The 16,777-nt window shown below is 46.4% G+C and overlaps 1 protein-coding gene across 5 annotated transcripts in view; it reads right to left on the minus strand.

Moving 5' to 3' along the window:
* SH3RF3 (SH3 domain containing ring finger 3) overlaps positions 1 to 16,777 on the minus strand; it is a 351,737-nt gene that overhangs the window by 192,840 nt on the left and 142,120 nt on the right. Inside the window, exon 1 of one of the 5 annotated variants that reach the window (XM_016162960.2) lies at positions 5,977 to 6,963. The exons of the other annotated variants lie outside the window; for them this stretch is intronic. Within the exon in view, the coding sequence (XP_016018446.2) occupies positions 5,977 to 6,054 (78 nt within the window). The 5' untranslated portion in view covers positions 6,055 to 6,963. Of the gene's footprint in view, positions 1 to 5,976; positions 6,964 to 16,777 lie in introns of those variants that run through there. 5 annotated transcript variants of the gene reach the window in all.

Consider the following 16,777-nt stretch of genomic DNA (forward strand, 5'->3'; position numbering starts at 1 on the left):
CACCCTTTACCTTAGAAGGAGCTTTGGAACACAGGAGTCAAAGCCTAGCAGGAACCTGGTCAGAACTGAGTCCTCACCATGACCTGGGCCACTTAGCAAAGCCACACGGCACACATCCCTCTGACCCAGTGAGCTGGGGGAGCCTGGGATGACGGGGTAGCTTCTCTGGGATGGAGGCAGAGTTTCCATACTGAGATCCAACAGGTGAAGAGAGATCAAAAATTGGGGATGTTCCTCTCCCATTTCTCATCTCTTGGAATTAATTCTCCAGGGGTGGGAGGGAATCACAGTCAAGGGTGCTGACCAAGGGTAAGGCCTGACACAGAACCACTGCTAGTTCAGGAAAGAGAATTGCCACCCCAGGAGTCCAGCCTTGACAAGAAAGCACATCCAAGTGGGAGGCGCAGCTATGATCTTACGAACCCAACACCATAAAAGTGGATAATGAAACTACGTCCACACCAAACCTGCACATGGATGTTTAGAGCAGCTGTATTCATACTTGTCAAAACTAGGAAAGCAACCAAGATGTCCTTCAGGAAGTGAAAGAATAAATAAATGTCCAGATGATAGAATATTATCTAGCATTAAAAACAAATGAGCTATCGAGCCATGAAAATACATGAAGGAGCCTTAAATGCATATCGCTAAGTGAAAGAAGTCAATCTGGAAAGGTTACATGTTATATGATTTCAATTTTATGACATTCTGAAAAAGGCAAAACTATGGAAACAGTAAAGATTAGTGGTTTCTGGGGGTTGGGGGTAGGGAGGGATGAATCTGCAGAGTACAGAGGATTTGGGGGGCAGTGAAACTATTCTATGTGCCTCTATATAAAGATGGGTACATGTCATTATGTATTTGTCCAAACCCACAGATTGTGCATGACCAAGAGTGACCCTAATGCAAACTGTGGACTTTGGGTGATGATGATGTGTCAGCAATGATAAGAAATATTCATCCCTGGTGGCAGATGTTAACAGGGAGCGAGCAGGGAGTATATGAGAAGTCTCTGTACCTTCCTCTCAATTTTACTGCGAACCTAAAATGGCTCTAAAAAATAAAGCCTATTTTTTATAAAAAAGCACAGAGACTCCCTAAGATAAGAGACAGGTTCTCTTCGTGTTGCAGACTGTTTTTGAAGGCCGCCTGTGTAGTGATGATGACAGCAACATCACACCCATTTGTTTACCCGCAGTGGACAGGAGGCCAGTGTCCGAGGGAGAAGCACCAAGGGCACTGAACCCTCTCTACCAGCGAGAGGCACAGAGTCAGCCACCATCATGGGGCCGTTTCCTGTGCCAGCATCAGTGCAGCATCCAGAGAGGGAAGTGTGAGCTTCATGCCCTCCCTCCACCAGCCTTCTCCCACCCACCAAGGCCCCAGATAGAGGCCCCACGGTTCTGAGAGCCCAACCTGGAGTTGTGTAGATGTGCTGCAGGAAATGAAACCAAGAACCAGGACATCAGCGTGAGCTTCCCCAGGCCCCGAGTTCAACAAAGGCAGTTCTGAACATCTCCTACAGCAACTCTCGTGTTCTCTCTCCTTTGAAAGCTTCATTTTTTTTCCTGCTTTAGAATTCCATGATAGAAAACTATTTTTTAACTACAGCAACTCCCTAAACACTAGAATTTTTTTCAAGTTAGGTGACAAAACTCTGATATATTCACACGAAGTCTCACACAGTGAGACCCAAAACCACATTTCAAGAGGTTCCCCATTCTCTAGTATAACATAGGGGTCAAGACCGTAGGGAGAGGCCGGGTGCTGGTAGCTGGTGGCCTGGTACTTAGCTAAGTCCTGACATGTAAAAGTAAGTGAAGGACCTTCCAGGTGGCCATGCTACACTTGGCCCTTCCACACCAGACAAAGCTTCTCTGTGCCCAGGCGGCAAAGAGCACTTAGCTCTCTGCTAAAGGTCACAAGTCCCAAACACAATGACAATAGAAGAGTGCAAGAGGTGGGCTCTGGACGAGAACACCTCTACTAAGACAGGAGGCACCCTCCTTGGTCAGCTGTCGGGAAAGTTGAAGCAGAGTACATATACCGAGCACACAAGTGCTCACATTACAGTTTCTGATGTCTGTCAGGCATGTGCGCTCATTGCCCTGTCTGCTCACACCAAAAACTCACCACTATTCTGCATATATGTTTTCGTGCTAAGTTATCTTCTGGCTGCCTCTTAGTATATAAACCATACCACTCAGATGGGGACAGAGGTGTATTTTGCTTTGTTTTTGATCACGAAAATAATTATAAGACTCTGGGAACAAAGCAATTTACCTTGCTTAGTATTACTCAGTTAACAGCCCAAAGTTGGGGCTGGACTTTTCCCACTGGACAATTCTGTCTCACGATGGAGAGACAGCCCTCTGACACACTTTGAGGGTTCACATTTGATAAGGGAGACACTAAAAAATAAATCACAAAACAAAACCTTTTGCTAGTAAACCTCGGTTCAGTAAAACCTATCGCCCTTGTCTTATATTCATTATTCTGGAGCAGTACCACCCAAAGGAACTTTCTGCACCGCCGGACACACTCTGTGTTTGCACGTCGGATATAGCAGTTATTCGCCAAGAGTGGTTAGTGGCTACCTTAATGGATAGCATAGCTCTGGAATAGGAGCTGGAGGTTCTGAAACTAAGGTCTTAACCAGTTACGAATAACAGTTACACGTGGCGGTGCTGTGAGCCTCCTGCGGACACCGGTGATGTTTTGCTCCATTCCACTTCCTATGGACACAGACAGGTCTCTGATAGGCCCATCCGCTGCACTGGTGGTTTGGTTCTCCTACTCGCTGATAGGAATTTGATGCCAGCACAGTTGTAGCTCACAAAAACCAAACGGCAAAAGAATTTACAGAGGAAGAAACTGGCTGGTGAAGATTATTCACTTTTTAAAAGATTCATCAAATGATTCATTAAGGAGCAAGTTTGCCTTGTGTGTGTAAATAAGGAATTGTTTACAAATTTATACACAACCTTTGTAAACCATGAGAAGTGACAGACACATGCAAAATAAGATGGGCATTATTCATGTGCTGGCAAGAAGCATAAAACTGAGCAAGTTAATGGTTTTATTCACGTAGTGGAGAAATTCATTCCTGCAGGGAGGCAAAGCCAACTGTTAGGGCGTTCGGGGCTGACCCACTTACCCAGTGGGATCCTGGTCCCCACCCTCCAGCTCTGTTGGCCTGGCTACACCAAAGTGTCATTCATTACTATACCTCCTATTCCAAGATCCATGGAATTTAACCCATCAAAATTTCTGTCCTATGCCTCTAGGATAATTGTAGATTTATCAATCTAACCATTTCAAGAGAAAAAAAAAATTCTTCTAAACTGAATTCCAAGCCTCGCTTTCTTAAACAGACTGCACTACACCACATGTGACCCAGTATCATTTCTGTGCCCCTGTCCTTGGGGCACCTCTACCTCCTGGTCCCCTGGTTACACTGCACAGTGTCACTTCTGCCTTCTCCTTCTGTTTCACAACCCCCCTTCAGGTGACTGCTCAGGCCTGCCACTTTCTGTCACTGTAGTGCCGTCCACACTGGCCCAGGTCCTCATGACCCTCTCTCTTCTCCACTGCCTCTTCCTCTGTCCTGCTGTCCCAGGGTCCTGTGGTCCTAGGAATCTTCCTGGTCACCCTCCTCCTCTGCTCCAAAACTTCCAACTGTCCATCTCATATCCTATAAAACAAAGTCCAAACACCTCACCTGATGTACAAGGCCCCAAAGCTCCTTTCCAGATATTTCTGCACCATTATTCATCAAGTTCCCTTTGCTCTAGCCAAACCTCCTCACTTGCCAAATGCACCCAGAACACCTTGCCCCTTTCCTTTGTTCATGCTGCAACCTTTGCTTGGAGTGGCGGACCCTGCATCTCTACAAATAAACTCAAAGTATCTTTCAGGTATTCAGGCAAATGCCACTGTCTGGAGAAAAGCTGTTCTTTGAGACAAGAGGATCAATCTCTCTGTTCACTAAGCCCCCCAACATATTTCCTTCTCACCTCTCCTGTGAGTGTTAAGCTCGAGAGGCAGCCAGAGTTGCCTTCAGAGAGCATCAGTGCTGGCTGGAGCCTCAGGTCTTCCACTCACAGCTGTGTGGCCTTAGGCTTCAGCTCCCTCTTTTGCAAAAGAGTGATAATGGTAACACTTAACATGAGGACTACCTGAGAGAATGCACATCTGGCACAGGGCAAGAACTTGCCTGGGAGTATCAGTATTTCTCACGAAAATACCTTAAAATCTGATACTTTAGCTAAGGTTCTCATCCCTGACTAAGCGCCACAATCAACAGCATTAACAATGCAGCAGGGAAAACAGATGCCAGACCCTGGCCTGGTGACATATGTTCAGTGGGTGTGGGATAAGGTCTGGACACCATCGAGAGGAGGGTGGGCCCTGGCCTCATGCCAGGGTAGAGGACATTGGTACAAACAACTTCCTTATCTATTTTCCTGTTCCCCTTGACTTCTCAGAGCCCAGTCCATGCACACAGAGGAGGCTGGTGAATGTAAGACACATCCCCTACTATAATGTGGGCTTGAGTTGAGTTCCCTGTTTTTTGCTTCTTCTCAATGCTACAATTTTGCTTCTTCTAAATGCTACAAACGTGCCCACATGTAATACAGAGTCCCTCTTCTTCCACTTTACTGTAGATAAAAGTAAAATAAAAGAGCTACTGTGGAAAACAGTATGGTAGTTCCTCAACAACATAAACACAGAATTAACACAGAATTAAGATCCAGTACCACGCAGTTCAGCTACTGGCTGAGGCTGAGACAAGCAACTTTCCAACCACAAAACTTCCCCAAGGCATTTGATCCCCACATCCGCATGCTCACACAACCCTGAGTTGACCCCGACAGACTTTCCCGGGCGGCGGCAGCACCGCCATCTTGAGCCTATGGAGCAGGCGCCAGGCCCTCATCACCGACTGCACCTGCGCAAGCGCTATGCCCAGGAAGAAAGGAGAGGATTACTCTACTGACGGTAAGCCCTCCCTCGCTCTGCCCCTACGTATGCCCCAAGCGGCTCCCTTCTCTCATTGTGCTATCTCCCTGTGCTTGACTAATAAACCTGTCTGAGCTTCTGGATTGGCCTCTTGTCTCTATTACACAGAGAGCCTAAGAACCCAAGGTCAGTGACATTACCTCACGACCCAGCAATTCCACTGCTAGGTATATACCCCAAAGAATTGAAAACAGGTATTCAAGCAGATACCCAGAAGTGTTCACTGCAGCTCTATGTATATAGCCAAAGGCGGACAGAAGCAGCACAAATGTCCATTAATAGATGAATGCATAAAAAAATGTGTATATACGCAATGGACTATTAGTCTTAAAAGGAATGAAATTCCGATGTTTACTACAACGTGGATAGAACTGTAACTGCAGAACCAAAATATTCCTTTCCTGTTTAACCCTTTAGAAGAAAAAAAAATAGTGCGATTTGTGTAGGAATGCTACATTTTATAGGATTTGACATTTTCAGCAACTGAACTACTAAAAACAGAATGCTATAAATAGAATGATGTCATTTGTTTCCACAGACTATGGATATACTAGAGCAAGGTGAAAATAATAATAAAAGCAAGATATTTAATGGCAAACTTTGGGGGTAAGGTTAGACTATTATCCACGAGTTATCTCAGGGCAAATGGGGAAAGGTTAACAAGATACTAAGCTGCTTTTCAGAGACAACAGACCAAAACTGCAGGTCACGCAGCTGAAGCATATGTAGTGGAGGGAACTTTGCCCTCCAGCTGCACCCAGACCAGTCTTGCCACCCTCCCCCAGTACACACAGAACGCAAAGACCAGGATACAACCAGAACCTGAACACTAGAACCCTTTCAGAAGTGAAGAGTCCGTTGCCCAGGAAGATCTGGTGTTGACTCCACTTTACCATAAATGGCCCAGTTCCAAGATCCTCCAATTAAAACTTCCCCACCAGCACTTTCACATACCTGTTCCCCCAACCCCTTAAACACTCTTAATCCAGTCCAGTGAGCAAAATGGATCTGAGGCACCATTAGGTCTCCCATCTTCTCAGCTGGCGCCTTCTTAATCAATAAATCTTCCCTTTCGTGGCATTGGACATAGGAACTTAGGTTCGATAACAAAACTTGAAAACATGCTAGGTGAAGAAACCAGACACTAAAGGACAATACTTTATGATTCCACTAACACGAGGTACCTAGAGCAGCCAAGTTCATGGAGATAGAAAGCAGAACAGAGACTGCTAGGGTCTGGGAGGAGGGGAAGGGGGAGTAACCCTTTAATGGGTACAGAGTTCCCTAAAACGTTCTGGAACTAGACAGAAGTGAGGATTGCACAACACTGTGGACATGCTAAACGCCACTGCATTGTACACCTTAAAATGGTTAAAATGGTGAATTTTATATTTATCGCAATAAAAAAATAAGAAAAATCCAAGAACTAAACTTGCTAGAATTATGATAGAGATAAACAAGTTGACTTTGAGAAGGACTTGATCACAAAAAAAAAAAAAAGGGAGCAAGATTTAGAACCTGAGCTATAACGATGTTTTTGTCCTTTAGGCCTTTTATGTTTCATTTATTAATCTCTGTGATTCTTTATAAGATTTTGAGTTTTGAAATAACCAAATTTCCCATTCTGGATAGCTGACATATTTTGGAACCAACAATAGTAAATGAAACCAAGAAATACACGTCCTAATGTTCTCCCGGTCAGCATCTGACTGGTGGGCTGGCCACTGTGACACTCAGGTCAGCTCAACAAATAGACAGTGCTAGCAGCACTGAACTCTGCTGGCCTGGACTCACCATCACAAGGGTCCTTTTGGATAAAAGCATGGTCGTGATTTATAGACAATATCAGCCCTCAAGCCTCTGTCAGCGGTCCCCAACCTTTTTGGCACCAGGAACTAGCGAGAATCTAATGCCTGATGATCTGAGGTGGAGCTGAGGCAGTGATGCTAGCGCTGGGGAGCGGCTGCAAATACAGATGAAGCTTTGCTTGCTCACCCGCTGCTCACTTCCTGCTGTGTGGCCTGGTTCCTAACAGGCCATGGACTAGTGCCAGTCTGCAACCTGGGGATTGGGGACCCCTGCTCTGTGAGATTTTATGATGAACCTCAGTAAAAAGGCTTCCACTTTAGCAAAATTACCAAATTTAAGAGAAAGAAGCAGTCTACATGTTAAACCTAGCTGGAGAACAGATTTATTAAAATTTCACAACTCCAGGAACTAACTCAGGAAAAGCCCAGCACACCCTCTCTGCAGACTCCTTCCTAAGAGATTCATGTTACAAAAATAATCAAACGTGTCTTAAGTATAACTTCATTGCAAGCACCCAGATAAGATTTAAGTGAAGAAACATCCAATGCCTGTGAAGTATCCAAGTGACCAGATATCTTGATAAATTAGGTAATGAACAGACTACATGTTCCTTTTTATAAGCTGATGCTGCTCTTACAGATAGTACAGAAACCATCCAGGTAACTTTTAGCTCTGACATGTCACCTTAGTAGCTTCCCCTATGTCTTTTTTGCTCTTGGTGGCTGCTCTTCCCCAGCATCTACCATGTTACAGCTGCACTGGGGTAGGGGTGGAGGGAACCCGACTCTGCCTACATTGACTTCATGGGCTGCACCTGAGGTGACCCCACCCTAGCTCAGCCACCCGCATCCCCCATTAGACAGAATGTACCCACTGGCAGAGTGGTTCCATGCTCTCTGAGTGGTGGGTCTACCTGCCACTGTTGGCAAGTGTGGGGCTGAGCAGGGTGGTGAAAAAACACCTTCCTCAAAGGGAACCCAAGGCACTCACGAACGAAAGCTGGAAAGTCGGGCTGGAGTTTGGCCCTTCAAATCTGCAGGCTTGGTGTTCACGCGTTTTATTAATTTAGCCCTAGTATCTCCAAGGAACCGCCTGGGCAGCAAAATTCTCCCATACGAGTGAGGTTTGTCTGGTCCTACTGGTTCAAAGGACTCAAACAAATTTAGTGTAACACTTATCTTCTGGTTTGACTAGCCACGTGCAGCTGATTCGAGGGCTCTTTCCTGCCTTGCTCATACAATCCTGCTGCTGGTGCTGGGGAGTGAGGTGGCAGGAGATGACTCCCAAGCATGACTGACACTATAATAAAGTAGACTTTAAGTCTGGGCCAAGACAGTAACACGATGCTTCCCCCATGGCCCTCCTCTAAAAATTGGCCCCACCTATGGCCACCCTGATGACACCGGCCAGGGCTGACTACACAGGAGAGGCCAGCTTATCCAGAAGGGTCCATCCACTGCTGGCCAGACCCTCGACCCTGTGTGGCCTGATTCGAATTGAGGGGCCGTGCCAAGGCTCTCACACTCCGCAGCAGCACTGGACAGAGGCCTTCCAAAATGATGAAAAGAGGCCAAATCTGTACTGTCCAGGTTAGTGGTCACTAGTTCTCAGCCTTTTGAAAAGTGTCTATTGCAACTGAGAAACTAAATCTTATCTAATCAATTACCATACATTTAAATTTGAATAATTTTAAAATGCACCAGGTACTGCCACTCTAGAGGATATGAACTAACAAAATAGAGGGCCGTTCTAATGAGGGTGAGAACTTCAGTTGACTGGTCTCTCGAAGTCTTTGCTGGTACCACTCATACACTGGGTGGAGAGAGAGGACACTTAGGAAGCCACCCAGGGCGCGGGGACAGAGGACACCTAGCAGCCACATAGCAGTCTCGGAGCCAGGCCTCCCAAGCCCGACGGCTTGGCTCTGCTTATTTCTCTGGTGTTTTGCTGGACCTGCAAAGCAGCCCTGCCCAGGCTCACGCAAAAAAAGCTGGGCTCTTTCTTGATGCTTGAGAACAGAAAGCATCTCAGGATCACCAAACTTACTTGCTGCTGCATCCTAGGCCTGAAAATAGTTTTATTCAAAGAGAGTTTCATCATTTTTGGTGTGCAGCAGTACATGAGTCGACGCAAAGATTATCAACTAAAAACGTAGTTTGAGCTGGAGGAGAAAAGACGCCCTAAAATAGAACAGTGCGGTTAGTCACATGGAATGTGAATTTTCTCTTAATCCTGCCAGAGACAGGCACTTTCCCCCACACGGGTGTCCCGAATTCCCTCGGAGGCACCCACAGAGGGGAGGTGCTGCTCTGGAGGCTGAGGAACTGTTCTGTCAGAACTGGCGGATCTCCCAAACTTCCTTGGCTACGGTGGAGTTTAAAAACGAAGGAAATCAGATAATTCGGTTTCAAATTCCACGTAGAGATGACTAGAATCTTTCCTCCCACTCTAGATTGCCCCCATCTAACTAATTTCAGCCTCTGAGGAGGAGGTAAAATCTGGTGTCTAAAGAAAAGAACAAGTTTAAGAGCTCTCTGATGACTGTCTCCAGAATCACTTCCCGTGGCCAGACCATTCGGCCAGACCATCCTGAGCCAGCCCCCAAACAGGCCACAGCAACAGAAGCCTGTATCAGACTCTCCTGCCGCTCTCTCACATCCCAGGGGATAAAGAGCAGTTTTAATGCCTTGAGAGCCAAGACCTTCTGAAGTCCCAGTAAAAGGAGATGATTTCTGCTTTCTGTCCCCAGCATGGCAGGACTGCACCCCTGCTCCTAGAATCCTGGTCAGGTGTGGCTCTGCCCTGGGGATCCCCAGTATTGCAGTCTGCACTGTCCTCAATCCTAGTGAGGATCACAGAGGTGAGCAGCAAGGGGCTAGTCACTCCCTCAGACAGGGAGTGTGAGAAATAAATACTTGCTGTTTTGAGCTGCTGAGATTTTTTCAGTGTTGTAACTGCAGCTTAACCATTCCCAACTTAACTCATAGATCACAGGTTTATTTGCACTGATTATAAAAGTTGCCCCACCCCCACCCCCCAAAAAAAGAAAAACAGAACTCAGATATACCAAACTGATGTATGTAGCAACATAAACCTTCACAGCCCCAAACTGCATGAGTCCCACTGTACCAGGGACAGCTCTAGAGATCCCGGAAGACATACAGATGGGCAATAGATATATGAAAACATGTTCAATATCGCTAACTATAAAGAAAATTCAAATAAAACCACAATGAGAGTCCACCTCACACCTGTTAGAATGTCTATTATTGATAAGACAACAAATGACAAGTGCTGGAGAGGATGTGGAGAAAAGGGAACTCATATTCACTGTTGGTGGGACTGCAAATTGGAGCAGTCACTATGGAAAACAGTATGAAGTTTCCTCAAAAAACTAAGAATAGAACTACAGTATGATCCAGCAATCCCTTTTCTGGGTATCTATCCCAAATATTTGAAAACATTTATTTGTAAAGATACACATATCCCAAGTTCATTGCAACATTATTTACAATAGCAAAGACATGGAAGCAACCTAAGTGTCCTTTGACAGATGACTGGATAAAGAAGATGTGGTACATCCATATAACGGAACATTACTCAGGTATAAAAATGATGAAATATTGACATTGGCACCAACATAGATGGATCTCGAGAGTGTTATACTAAGTGACATAAATCAGATGGGAAAGTAAAAGAATCACATGATTTCACCCATATGTGGGATATAAAACAAAAGCAACAAACAATAACTATGGAAAACAGTATGATGGTTATAAGAGAGAAAGTGGGGTGGGGGGGACAATGAAGAGGGTCAAAGAGGTCAAATATATGGTGACAGAAGGAGACTAGACTTTGAGTGGTGAGTACACAATAGAGTATTCAGATGTTGTATTATAAATTTGTACACTGAAATTTATATAATGTTATCAACCAATGTAACCGAAATTTAATTTAAAAAGAAAATAAACTCACTACTGCTTCTGTCGACAGATGGGGAGGGGAGAAGAAAGTGGGCAGAACCCTCAGACACTAACACCCCTGGAAAGAGAAACATCTTTATGGTTTCCTGACAGAGCCTGAATCACATGGTCGAGATGCTGAAATGGCCATGGTCAGAGACTGGGTAGGGCAGGCTGGAGGCTGGAAGGAACGGTGCATTTTGGCCTCCAAAGATCTGGCAAATATTTAGAGGAATGTCCTTGAGAGTTAATCTCTCTTTGTTTGGCCCAAACTTTTCAAATATCCTAAAGAGATAAGACAGGGCCAGATGATGATGAGGGAGATGGTGTTTACAGGGGCCACCCCTCTCAGGAGGAAGGGTGGGATGGGCAAGGATAGCTTTACAAATATATTTTAGTCAAGGGCCTTTGCCAAATCACTTCTTCCTGCTCAGAAATAATTGAGTTCAGTTAAAATACTGGACTGAACTTCTGTATTAAGGAGCACCATGGTCTGTGCTTGGCCTGGGTCAGTGAGAATGCATACAAGGAGAGGGACTGTATGTGTGTGCACAAACACACACACATCACACATATTACAAACACACATACACGCAGCCACCACACACATAAATGTGCACACAGCACAAACACGCACATGTGTGGACATATCACACACACACCTAAACATACCCTGCACATACACAGACACACAAATACACACTCCACATACACGGAAACACATAACATATGCACAGATACAAAAACACATATCGTGTATCATATAGATACTCCCCCCCCCCCACAGACACATGCACAGACACCACACAGGCACACGCACACCACACGCACTGCATACACTTATGCAAAAGCCAGTGTGTACAAAGCTGCAAATGCTCAGATGAGATTCCCCAGACCAGGGTCTGTGCCGAGGAACCAGGACAATCCCCTTACTGTTTGCCTTTTGTCTTTAGACAAATTTATGACCTAAAGCTAAGAAGCTGGCATTCTCATAGTACTGAAATAGCAATTATTATTTACTGACAATTTACTGAACTGGGCACCTTATACACAACCTTATTTAATTCTCGAAACTCTGAACTATCTTCTCTCCCCTTTTAGAGATGAGGAAGCTGAGACTGGCACTGGATTAGTAAGTTGTCAGCATCCCAAGGGTGGCAGAGCCGGGAGCGGGCTGGGGCTGGCCACAGTCCTTCATTTGCACTTGACCACAACTCAGCAGCCTCTACAGGTCACGAGGTGGCGCAGAGACCAGGGCACTCTGTCTCTTTTGAGAGCTGTTTCAATTTAGCTGGAGCCAAGGAAGGTAAGAACTGTGGATTCATAGATCACACACTCACTCTGAGAAACGAGCCACAGGCAAGCCCCCACTGAAGTCCACTGTCACCTTGTAGACTCTGCAGTCCACTGATGTGCAGGCAGGTAAAGGAGGAGGAAAAAGACACAGAGAGGAAGAGTGGCTCCCCAGTATTATCTCACCAATCACCTCCTTAGCGGTCCACCACGGAGAAGGATGTCTGGAATGCCGGCAGCATGCAGTCACGGCTTTTCCTCGCTTAAGAGCCAATGTGGTACAAAAACTCATGCTCGCATCTCTAGAGTATTCCTCTGTGTCACTATTCTCCCCCACCCCTGTGTGCATGGATATGTGCACCCGTGCCCATGGCCAAAATTGTCATCTTTCTCACATTCTGTGGAACAGTTGGCCACACACGCCATGCAAGCTTTCACACATTCGCTCATTCACTCAACGACTACACACCATGGGCCCCGGTGCTTACCAGTTTCCAAATGGTAGAAGAAAGGGTAAAATGAATAAACAGAGCGAATCCTTGCCTTTCTTTAAGCTTTATCATTTTATTCCTTTCTTAGTTGGCTCTGTGCATCCTACTTGTCATTCAGTAGTTCCGAATTTTCATTCCAGGCTTTCTAATTGAATGTTCAGCCTGGTTGTACATGCTGGGTTTTGTAAGCATTTTAATCAATAAATAAATTAGCCCACACCACAGACACATCCTCCATCTGGTGCTGACAAGAGAGCAGAGCGAGCAAAGAAAAACTTGCTTGAGGATTCTCTTTTTTTATCCCCAATTATTTAGAATATTTTAGAGAAAACCAGCTTTTAGATTCCTGAAGTATAGAGCAAAAGAAGTGCCTTATAATTCAAGGTTCCCTGTGCGCTCCCATGAGAGAAATTTAGGAAATAAAAGGCAATTTCACCCCTTGGTGACTCTCAGAGCTTCCCCTGGGTAATAGTCTTCCTGTCCTGGGGACACAAGGTCAAAGGTCTGGAGGGTGAATCACACAGATGACTCCTTGCGCCAAAGGTCCCCAGAGGCCAGCTGACTCTCATCAGGGTGGCCTTACTCTCAAATGTGTTGAGGACTTTATGTGGCAAGTACCATTCTTGCACATGTGGTTACAGCAGTGACCAAAATGGGAAAATATCCCTGCTCTCCTGGACCTCAAGTTTTAGTGGGCAAAAACAGACAACAGCAAAATACAAATAAAATACAGAGAAGGCTAAATGGCAGAGGCCTGTGCAGTTGTCACAGGTAGAGAGGGTGTGATCAGGGGAGAAGCAACCAGACAGACACTGGCAATAGGGTAGGCAGTACCAGCCCTCACAGGCCATTTAACAGGCTCTGGCTTTCTCTCTGACTATGATGGAGGCACTGGGGATGCAGGCGCTGTTCAGTCAAGCACTAGCATGATGTGACTTCCATTTTAACAGAATTGCTCTGACCACTATGTGAGACTAGAACAGAGGCAAGGGAGGAAGCAGGAGAGAACTAGGAGGCAGCTCTGTCATCTAGGGAAGAGGAGGTGAAGGTAGGATGGTGGGTGTTTTGTGGTGAGAGCTGACGGGGTGTGCCAATGCAGAGCAAGGGGCACGAGGGGCCTAGGATGCCTCCATAATCACTGGCCTCCACGACGGCCTGTCTCATGGGAGGAGAGCTATAGCACCAGGACTGGAGTCCTGTGAGGGAAATCCGACCACCTGGGCTCATCCTCCACCAGGACTGGCAAAGTGTGGTTGGCCAAGGCAAGGGTGGGGCTCTTGGCCTTGACAAACTGGGACCTTCACATCCCCCACCCAGTCTGTCCTCAGAAATGGCTTCTCCCTACACCATAGGAAACCCTCCTTCTATGGCCCACAGGCCATGGGGATCAGGGTAACACTATGCCTCTGCTCACCACACAGAAACCTGACCAGCTGTGAGACCTTCCTCTGGCCTCTGTCTTACCCCTAGGCAGCCCCCACTCTTTGGGAAAATGGCTAAGATTGTGTGTGTGTGCCCACCCTCTTTCTGCCTCTCTCCTTTCTTTCTCTCCATCTCTCTGGTGACTTATTCACACTGACTTCCACCATCTCATACCTCCCATCCCTCCCCTGCTGCTGCCCCGACACCATGCACATCTCTAGTCTCCTCCCCTGAGGAGCAGGTTTGACTGGGACAGTCCCTCTGTATTCAAAGTAGGTCATCCCTGCTGGACCTGTTCTCATGCCACACCACATGCTGAGGTGGCTGTCCGTCAGCTCGGGGGAACCCTGGAGGCCTCGTCGGGGGAGCGACCTTACTGAGCAAGGGTCTCTCTCCAGGTGACTGTTCAGGTTCTGATCACCCAGGTGGCAGCATCTCACCTCTTTACCCTTCCTGTCTTTTGTGGGCTTCTCTTAGCAAAGGGGAATCCTCAAAGAAGGCAAGGAGAAATTAGTCTTTTCTATTATTTATAGCATTTGTTGTTGTAGTAGTAGTAGTAATAGTAGTAGTAGTAGTAGTAGTAGTAGTAGTAGTAGTAGTAGTAGTAGTAATGTCAATGAAAAGGGGACAAATCAATAGCAAACTTCCTAGAGAATCAGCTCCTCAGAGATATTTTCTGACCACACATCCTATGCAGATTCCATCCAAGCTTCTCTTTCTCATTCTCCCCAGCTCACTTTCTTCTCGGCACTTGTCACTATTTGTAGACATCTATTAGGGTGTTTACATCTTAGTGGCCTCCCCAACCTGGACTAGAAGCTTTTTGAGAGCAGAATCTGATTTGCATCACTCACCACCATATACTCAAGGCTAGCCCCAACACCTGGCTGAGTGAGTATGTGTTACATGAATGAGTGAGGAAATGGGTGAATGGCTGGACCCTTCGGATAGGCTTCCAAGTCTAGCCCACCCATACTGTAGCCTAAATATCATATGTGCTCAACAAATATTAGCCATAATAACAATTGAAAAAATGCTGTGTTCACTACCAAACACATACCTCCTCTGTTCACCCCCTTCTCTCCTTGCTAAGTCCCTTTTCTCACACATCACACCTCCTCCGAGCACAACTATGTGGTGGGCTCTGTGTCAGGTTTGTCTGAGTTCCCAGCTGAGCCATCACCTCTTCCAGGTGGGCCTCCCTTGAAGCACATCTCCCTTTGGGCTGTGACACCGCTGTATCCTGGGCATGGCCTCCAGTAGGAGCTGTCCTGTCTTCTTCCCAGCTGAGTCCCAGGACACATAGTAGATACTCAAACATTTGACAATCAGGTAAAGGAATGCAAGAATGGTTCTAATTTTTTTTTTTTTTTTTGGTACAGACAGCATATCTGTCTTTGGAGAAGCTCTACAATGGCTTGAGCGAAATCTCCTACCGAGGAACTTTATCTGACCTGCAGACTCCTTCTGCAAAGCAATGAAAGAAAGACGCCTGGCCATAGCAACCTTACCTTATGGAGGAGGAACATGGATCTTAAACCACACCCAGCTCCCTCCTCATGGATCAGAAGGAAGAATCCATGGTCACATTTCGGGCAGAGAAAAGACCATGACAAGAAGGGACACAACATGACCAGCCACTTGGCCCAGCCGGGACCCCTAGACACTGGACCCCCAGTGTAGGAATGCTCCTGGAGGACACAGAGGAATGCATGGTCCATTGGTCAAGCCACAGCCATTTCATGGCAAGAAAGTGTGGGCAAGAGGCAAGATCCCTGGGCCAGATCCTGCTTCCCTGACTCCTGGTCTGAAAATGAATGTAAACACTTTGCCCAGATTTGGGCAAGGGAGTATTTTGTTCCCATTGATTCTGTGCAGGTGATTTCAGGAAGAGCTGACAGTCAAGCTGGGATGCCAAGACAGGACACTTATTCTTTGGTACAACTCACTCCCACTTTGAGAGGGCACTGCCCCAAGAATGACTAAATAAATATGGGAAATTGGATTTAATTTGAAAAAGGAGTTCCCTAGGTTGGCATGGTCTTCATGTCCTTCATCTTCTAATGGTTGTGGGCTTGGTGGGGATGCCCACTAGGAGTGAAAGGGGAAGCTCTGTGGATGAGACAAGGGAGAGTGCTCCTCAGCCCTCTTGCTGTTTGGTGCTGCCTGTCACTGGCCATACAGGGGTGGCCTGGATGGCCAGTGACTGGTAGTAACCAGTGGTCTGCAAACAAAAGCAGAGGCAGGGCAGCAGATGCTGCTGGACCCTGACTGTGTCGACGCCACAGTGTCCTGCACGTTGTGATGCCAACCTAGCAGGAGGGAGACTCAGGCTAGCTGTGCGGCCCTGTGGACTTGTGCTGCAGTGCTGGAAATTTTTAAAAGGAGGATTTTCCTCCCCATTCTCTGAGGTATGAACCCTGAGGCAGCATGAATCACAGGGGTGTCTCAGCACAGAGCCATCCAGGAGGCCTGACAGGAGACTCTGGCACGTGTCATGGTGTTGGCTTTCTCTCTACACACTCTCCTTGACTCATGTGACAGTGAAAGCCCACCCTTCCTGCCTGTAACCGAGGGGCTGACACAATTCATGCAAATATGAAACAGTCCTCAAGTAAACCAGGCAGGTGTGTCCTCCCTCTGCACACCATCTCAATAAGACAGGTGCTTTTCCAGGCAAACTACGTGGATAGAAAGTTGGCAAAAGTGAAAAGAAAAATGAATACACAAGAAAAATGTCCAAAATAGAAATTAGAAAGTGCATCTTGAAATAATGAG

The sequence above is a fragment of the Rousettus aegyptiacus genome, unplaced genomic scaffold, assembly GCF_014176215.1.
Source record: "Rousettus aegyptiacus isolate mRouAeg1 unplaced genomic scaffold, mRouAeg1.p scaffold_m13_p_7, whole genome shotgun sequence".
Taxonomy (NCBI): domain Eukaryota; kingdom Metazoa; phylum Chordata; class Mammalia; order Chiroptera; family Pteropodidae; genus Rousettus; species Rousettus aegyptiacus.